The sequence below is a fragment of the Siniperca chuatsi genome, linkage group LG9 (assembly GCF_020085105.1).
Source record: "Siniperca chuatsi isolate FFG_IHB_CAS linkage group LG9, ASM2008510v1, whole genome shotgun sequence".
NCBI lineage: Eukaryota > Metazoa > Chordata > Actinopteri > Centrarchiformes > Sinipercidae > Siniperca > Siniperca chuatsi.
In genome coordinates this window covers 738,438-746,533 of record NC_058050.1, presented here as the reverse complement: position 1 = coordinate 746,533, position 8,096 = coordinate 738,438, and the positions used below count along the sequence as shown (strand labels likewise).

Sequence of the window (8,096 nt, the reverse complement as noted above, 5' to 3'; positions counted from 1 at the left end):
CAGGCTTCAGTCCATCAGTCAGCAGCTCTCCTCCTCCTGCTGCTGCTCTGTGATCAGCCTGTTTTATTTCTAAGATTTTATTATTTACTCAGAGGTCATCTGCTGTAAAGCGCTTTGCTCAGAGGCTCCTCGGCAGCAGAGTTATTCAGAGTGCGTAAGATGAGGCGATGAAAACCTCGACTGAACCCGTGAAGAAAGTGAAACATGAAACTGGGTGTGTGTGTTGTTGTTGTTTGTGTGTTCATCAGGAGAGGATCTGGTTCCTCCGGCACCAGATCCTGGATCAGAGGAGGATGGTGGGGAAAGCCCTGAGGAGGTCTGCAGCCAGGAGCCGAGCTGACCGAGGAGGAGGAGGAGGAGGAGGAGGAGGAAGGAGTCGCCTCCAAACGCTCCTGCTGCGGTACAAACATGTCATCTACTTCCATCTTCCAGAGTGAAGCTTTAGTGTTTAACATCAGAAGTTCAAACTCGACGTACTTCACTTCCATTTCGTGCCGCTTTCTGCTTCCACTCCGCCACGCCTCAGAGGGAAATCTGGCTTTAATGAAATGAAACTCCCAACAGTTCATACAAGTTCAGCTGAAACGATTAGTCGATTAATCAATTAGTCGATTGACAGAAAATTAACTTGAAACTGTTTTGATCGAAGCTCCAGCGTGGAACGTTCAGGAGCAGCTGTCGGCAGAAATATAATATTCATAAGTGTGTTTTCATCAGTGTTTAATCACCTGAAAATAAGAGCCGCTGTGTTTTCGTTACCTTAGAATCAGCCTTTATATCTACAGAGGGAGCGGGTCCCCTTCCACGGAGGCCGCCATGTTGCACCGCCATGTTTCTACAGTAGCCCAGAACGGACAAACCAGACACCGGCTCTACAGAGGGCCTCTGGTGTTTTTCACGAATGGCCCTGTCTCCTAAATGTTACACACTGGACCTTTAAATGTACCATTCTTGGTTTGGTATCTGACCAGAGTCCTTGGTTTAGAGGGGGGGTTATAGAAGGCAGTACAGTAGCCCAGAAGGGACAAACCAAACACCGGCTCTAGAGAGGGCCTTTGGTGTTTTTCATGAGTTTCGCGGCCACCGTAGTTTCTCCTCCACGCCTGGAAGGGGAGGGCGAGGCGAGCGGCGTTCAAATGGTTGCAAACTGCAGTTTCACCACTAGAGGCCGCTAAACCCTCCACACTGGACCTTTAAAGGCATTTCTCCTGTAAACCACTTCCTGGCTGCAGCTCCTCAGATGTGCAGATCTGCTGCTTTTCCTCTGAACGACTGTAATAACTGTGATGTTTGTTAATAATGTCGAGCTTCGGACTGTCGGTCGGACACGACGACACGCTGAAGGCGTCGCTTTGGGCTCTGGGTCGTCGTGACGGCGTTTCTCACCGTTTTCACCAGTTTTCCAAACCGATCGACGGATCGACGGAGAAAAGAATGGGCAGATGGATCCAGAATGAAAAGCATCATCAGCTGCAGTCCGATACAAACCGGTTCAACATGAGCTCCAGCTCCACCAGCTGCAGCAGCAACATCCTGCTTTACATTAATGCACGAGGAATAATAACCTGATGATAGAATATATAACAGCACAGCAGCCACAGGGACGCTGCACTGCTTTAATGCTTTAAGGGCTTTTTCCTGATCACACTCTCACACTTTCACTGCAGCAGAGGGTTTCAGTGTGTGTCAGTGCTTTTACTGCAGTAACGGGTCTGACTACTTCCTGCACCTCTGCAGGATACGATCTGATGTTAAAAAGTCTTAAATCAAACGTCAGTTTCTCTCAGACTGAAATGTTTTTGTATCTTAAAATCTGAATCTTTATTTAAATGAAATCTGTCTGTCTGTGTGTCTCAGGTTACCTGGAGGCGTTCACCTGTCTCACCTGCTGGGTCTGTCATCAGTCAGCTGTCTGACTTGTGGTGAGGCGGTGAGACAGGAGGAGGACAACATGGCCGCCTGTGACGTCCCACAGTGTTCAGGTAGAGACGCACGTTACTGAAGGCGTCAGCTGCAGGCAGTGATCGATTAAAGATATTGATACTGATAACGTCATAATCAGGTAGAGAGAAATGATTCATATCTTCTGAATGTAACTTTTATTGTGAAAGTCTGCCCTCACTCTGACGTGTGAAGAAGTTCAGTGAATCTGCTGAGAGCTGAACGTGTTCTCGCTCACTTCAACAGCGGACGTTAGATAAGACGAGCTGAGATCAGCCGTTATTGATCCTCAGAGGGGAAATGTGAGTTCAGATAGAGAAGGTAAAAAATAAACAATTAGACGTTTCTAAAATAAGAATTAGCAAACTAGTGAAGTGCCACAGAGTGGAACAAAGTGCGGAACATGTCAGAGAAACAGGAAGCCGTCAACATATGAAGTCATGATACTGAGCGTTCGTCTGTATTAATATAGAAATATAACATTTTAAATTGAATGAGTAATTGAAACATATTTGTAAAGGACAGGGCAGCAGTGAGAGCTCGTCACGATCACAGACAGTATCATCTGCGGAGGAAGTGTTGCAGTAACTTAAATGTGAAAAGATCTCGAGTTACAGCTGATGTCGAAGTGATTCAACGGGGCGCGTTCTCAGCGTCTCCAGCCTTTAACCTGCAGAGTCCGTTGTTAAAGTGTGAGTGTGTGCTGAGGGAGTGTCCTGCAGCTCTGCTGTTGACTCAGCTGAAGTCAGTCAGATAACAGACCTGAGGCCAGTTAACCCTTCAGTGTCTGCTGCTGACGTTACGGTTCCTGATGTTTGTGACTCCTCAAACACTAGAAACTCTCCTCCGGTTTAACTTTAACGCGCTCCTCGCAGATCAGCATCTCCAGTCTCCATATCGCCTTCAGTTTCTCACTTCAGACTTGTTATTTATGGATCCTGTGAACTGAAAATACCAAAGATTCAAATCTGCCAGAAAAAGACGGGATAATACGTCGAGAGTGTTCCTGTAACGGTGAAGCGGAGGAGGAAGAGAGGCAAACACTGTCGCAATCACGAGATCAGATTCCTCTCCTCGTTACTTTGTTCTGTAGCTACAGTTTGTTCCAAATGACGTTGTTTCCTCCCAAAAAATGTCTCAACAGGCCGAAGAGCCTCAGACGCATTTTACTGAGGCTGCATCTGTAACCCGCGGCCGCTGCACAGACGTCCTGGGCGTAGGGATACGCTGCGGTTCGACGAGAAATAGGTCCAGAGCGTCACCGCACAAACTGCGCTTTTGAAATGTTTAGAGATGAAACAAACGAGATACGCCGGATGCTGAGTGAGGGCAGCCAGCTGTTGTTGTGCACGAGTCGGCGAATTCCTCTCCATTGTGAAAGTGTTGCTGTATTGTTGGTCTCTGTTCTGACACAAATGCATTTGTTCCTCTTGTTTCTCTCCTTATGTGTTCTGCTGACTCAGTTTAACGTCCAAACCGAGTTCTTTTCCCGAATGTTTTTACAGATAAAAAGTGCCAAAGCTGCTCTGTGTGTGTCACATCTGATCAAAGACTTCACTTCCCTGCAGTTCGTATTCCCCGTCCTGTCAGAGTCGTGTTGTTCCAGCGCTCGTGTTTCTGTGGCTTTGGTTTTTTTACGAGCTGCTGCTGTCTTGTTTTTGCAGGCCTGTACTGTCGGCCATGTTTTCAGAGTTTAGGAAACACATGTGTCGTCTGTATGCGACCTCTGACCTTCCAGGAAGACGGCGAGGAGGAGCTGTGAGTGTTCGCTGACAGACTGCACAGTTACGCTCCTCTTTCAGAGCTAATATCTACGTTTGGTTTCAATAATCACATCATATCATGATGTTATAGGCAGTGGTGGAATGTAACTAAGTACATTTACTCAAGTAGTGTACAAATCCGAGGTACTTCCACTCAGTTACTTTACAGATCACAGTGTTTCAGCCCCTTCCTGTCCAGTGGAAACCTCGTATCTCCAGGTGTTAGTGACGAGCTGAAGGATGAAGAGTTTCCTTCACGTGCTGAGGAAACTCTCCTCCTCCTGAAGCTGAATAAACTCTTTAACCCCCCCCTCGGATCAGCTGGGAAACGCATCGTCACAGAGCTGAAAACAGGCTGTTTCTCTGAGCTCAGGAAGACTTTTTAGAGATACGAGGTTCTCACAGGACGGCGACGCTGCAAACACGTGATGACCTTATAGACCATGATGCATTGCTGCAGGTTAAACTGCCCAACAGTATATAAAGCAGTTAAAATGAGCTCAGCCTGAAACATCTGCAGCAGTAAAATGCAACACGCACATGAATGCAGCAGGAATATGAATCCAGAAACATCAGATATAATAAACACTGACAGGAAGCGTTTTACTGCACAGGGACGACTCTCACTGTCACACTTTAAGGAACTTTAGCTGATTATACTTCATACTTTTACTGCAGTGAGGTTTGACTGTTTATCTTTAAACAACTGATGATTTCTTTATAAAAACCACTTGATATATTTTCTGAACTGAAACACATTGAAGCCAAATGTTCTTCTGGAAAAAATATGTTTTAAACCTTTTTTTACAGCAAAAAACCACAATAAATATAATTATCTATCCAAGCTAAATCTAAAACTGTTGTTTTGTTTGGTTTTTATAGATTTTGCCGACTGATTCAGACTTTCCGCTTGTTTCTCTCAGTGACTCCAGCGATGACGAGCAGCTGAGTTTGTGGTCTGCAGCTCTGAACTCGACTCACGTCACCGACCGCAGCGCCAGGAAACTGATGAAGAGGACGATCTCCATGGCAACGCGCCGAAGACCGACCGAACGCTCAAACAGCCGAGTCGGAACAGCAAACGATGGAGCAGAAAGCGACAGCAGCGGCCACTCTGACTCTGAGCTCAGGTAGGACACCTGATGCTGTGTTTGTCGGTAGAAAAGTGAAAATATAAAAGTACTAACAGCAGATTTGCCGTCCCTGAAGCATAAAACATGCAGAACATCTGTTTTCCCACCTTTGCTGCTGTCAGTGAAGCAGACATGACGTACCAGGACCGATCCGGGTCAGACGACAGCGACGCCTCCTTCTACTCCATCACCGCTGCGAAAACCTGCGGCCTCCAGGACCAGACCCTCCAAACAGTCATCATACACACACCTGACCTCCAGGACCCTCCGGGACTCTCCAGGACCCTCCAGGACCCTCCAGGACCCAGTCCCCAGGATCCTGATTCAGAACTGTCTGTCAGTTTGAGCAGAGGTTTCATTTTGTAATTAAAGTTTTTAAAGCATGAAATGAAAAGGTGAAATCTGGCTTTTTCTGGAGCTTTCAGCAGCATCTCAGTCTTCTTCAGCTGTCAGAGCTTTCTCAGTAAGTGGACCTTAATTCAAGATTTGTTTGTCTGCTGTTTCCAGTGTGAAGAATGAACTTTAACGCTGAGCAGATCGTTTAGGTTCAGTGTCTTTAAATTTCTGACTGCACGGATCAGAGTTAAATTCCCCACTTAACTGAAGTGCCCTTGAGCAAGGCAGTGAATCCCTGTGCACTCCAGACTCTGACCTCTGACCTCTGATCGAAGCATAAAAAATCCCTTGAACTTAAAGGATCTTTATATTTTCAGAATTTATATATTTGTACGTGATCATAATCTGTATTAAATCTACAAAACCATCACAGTTAAAATATTGAATCTGTTCTCGTTCAGATTTTAACTTCAAACTTATGATTCAGCTGCTCCACAAACGCAACAAAGCCATGAAATTAAGGAAGTGATGCTAACGTTGCTAGCCATATGAAGATATGAGTCCTTGCACAGAATGATGAACAGCTGTGTTAGCAGTAATGGTAAGGAGAGCTGTGTACAGACCGATAGCAGCTAGGCTAGCACTAATGCTAAAGATGCTAGCCAAGTCTGCTAAAAGCTACAGTATTACAGTATGGAGTTAAAACCTGCCAAGACCTGCCAAGACATGAGGACCTTGTGCAGACCACTAGCATCGTTAGCATTAACAGTAATGCTAACCCTGCTAACCAAAACTGCATAAAGGTGGCTAATGTACCTGTTTATTTTTAGCTTTTTGCAATATGACAAATGCTTTATTTGAACTGTATACAAACATTTGTTCATATTGAATTCATGTAAATATGGATGCCGATGGTTTCAACTTTCCCAGCCACTCTTCTTCCTCTTCCAGCCACTTCTCCGTCTCTGGCTGGGTCCATGTTTACATCACTATACAAAACTATTCCGAAGTTGTCTCTTTTTGTAGAGATGCTAATGAAATTGAAAGAGTAACACCTGTGTAGGTGTTCAGCTGCAATGGGAATCAGCTGTGGTTGGTCCAATTGTTTTTATAGTATTTCATTTTTAGATTCGAAATATAGTTTTGAAAACTGTATGTAAGCATGTGCAAATTGGCCTGCAGGTACACAGAGTTTTGGCGGTTGTTGTGTCGAAGTGAGAAAAGAATGAATGTAATCTGAAAGATGTCGTCATTGAATGCATGTTGTGCCAAAGCAACGATAAATGATCCACAGTTCAGCCCACATACACTTCTGTGGCGATGGTAAAAAACTGTAAACGCTTCTTGGCCTTTTGGTTAAGACTGCGATTGCCTCCTGTTGGTGGTAAAACCTTTGCATGTTTGTGGCATTGTTTTTACCAGTACTTGAGAGGACATTCAAGAAAAAGAGTGCGCATGCGCCAGCCCGCATGCTGCCTGTTGCCGTAGCTCCGTCTCGTCGTCTTACTTTTTCCAACTTTTAGCTTTCCTTTTTCTTCCAAACTTGAGTAACTTGTGTGTAAGTGTAATTTAAACCACGCTCTTTACGAAAATGAGAGTAGAAAGTGTGTTAGTACTTTTTTTCGCCTGCTACTCGGTCGGGGCACCGCTGCAGATCAGCTGTTTGGACGCATTGTTTACACCAGGGAACAGCTGATCGCGCTGAAGCCGAGCGGCATGGCGCCCAGGACAACCGATGTCCCCACTGAGATCTGGAGGAGGACACACCGAGGATGCAGAGGTGGAACGAAGCGGCGAGGGAAGAGAGAGGGGTGCAGACAAAAGAGACTTAAGAACAAGAGATTTAAGCCATGTCTGCCTTCTCTCGTCATGGGCAACGTGAGATCGCTGGCGAATAAAATGGACGAGCTAACAGCGTTAGCCCAGAGTCAGACGGAGTTCCGTGAGTGTAGTTTGATGTGCTCCTCAGAGACATGGCTACACCAGGATATCCCGGATCATAACGTTTCCATCAGACTGTTCGGGCCAACAGGGATCAGGGGTCAGACCACAACCTGGTTCACCTCAAACCCTGCTATGTGCCTCTGGTTAAAAGGCAGCCTGCGAACACAAGGACAGTGAGGAGATGGTCGGAGGAGGCCTATGAGACACTGCAGGAATGTTTTGAGGTGACAAACTGGGATGCACTCTGTGAGCCTCATGGAGAGGACATTGACGGGCTCACTGAGTGCATCACTGGCTACATTAACTTCTGTGTGGACTGCAATGTCCCAACCAAGATGGTCCATTGTTATCCAAATAACAAACCGTGGGTAACAAAAGACATCAAGGACATCCTGAATGCCAAGAGGAGGGCCTTTACTGATGGTAATAGGGAGGAGGTGAGGGCAATCCAGGCCGACCTGAAGGTGAAGATCAGGGAAGCCAAGGAGAAGTACAGGAGGAAGCTGGAGCAGAAACTCCAGCAGAACAATATGAGGGAGGTCTGGAGCGGCATGAAGACCATCACTGGCTTCAGACCGACTGGCAGCAGAGGAGTTGAAGGCAGCTTGGACAGGGCCAACGAACTGAATCTGTTCTTTAACAGATTCGACACACCGGCTCCTGCTCATCCCCCCTCAGACCCCTCCTGGACCCCTTTCAGTTCGCCTACCAGCCCCGGCTGGGAGTTGAGGACGCCATCATCTTCCTGCTGAACCGCATCCACACCCACCTGGACAGGCCGGCGAGCACGGTGAGGATCATGTTTTTAGACTTCTCCAGAGCTTTCAACACCATCTGAGAAGCTGGCAGTGATGCAGGTGGAGGCCCCCCTCGTGTCCTGGATTGTTGACTACCTGACTGGCAGACCGCAGCACGTGTGCCTGCAGCACTGTGTGTCGGACAATAAACTGGACTGGACCAAGAACACTGAGGCTGTTTA

General features: G+C 46.6%; 1 protein-coding gene across 6 annotated transcripts in view; it reads left to right on the top strand.

Moving 5' to 3' along the window:
• dcst2 (DC-STAMP domain containing 2) overlaps positions 1-5,225 on the top strand; it is an 18,458-nt gene extending 13,233 nt beyond the window's left edge. For 3 of the 6 annotated variants that reach the window (XM_044206789.1, XM_044206790.1, XM_044206791.1), the window contains 5 exons: positions 249-400; positions 1,858-1,982; positions 3,606-3,699; positions 4,628-4,834; positions 4,960-5,225. In XM_044206789.1, coding sequence (XP_044062724.1) covers positions 249-400; positions 1,858-1,982; positions 3,606-3,699; positions 4,628-4,834; positions 4,960-5,203 — 822 coding nt within the window. In that variant the 3' untranslated portion in view covers positions 5,204-5,225. Of the gene's footprint in view, positions 1-248; positions 401-1,857; positions 2,063-3,605; positions 3,700-4,586; positions 4,835-4,959 lie in introns of those variants that run through there. The other 3 variants (XR_006379091.1, XR_006379092.1, XM_044206792.1) reach the window with 3 other exon arrangements.
• Positions 5,226-8,096: the final 2,871 nt, after the last annotated feature.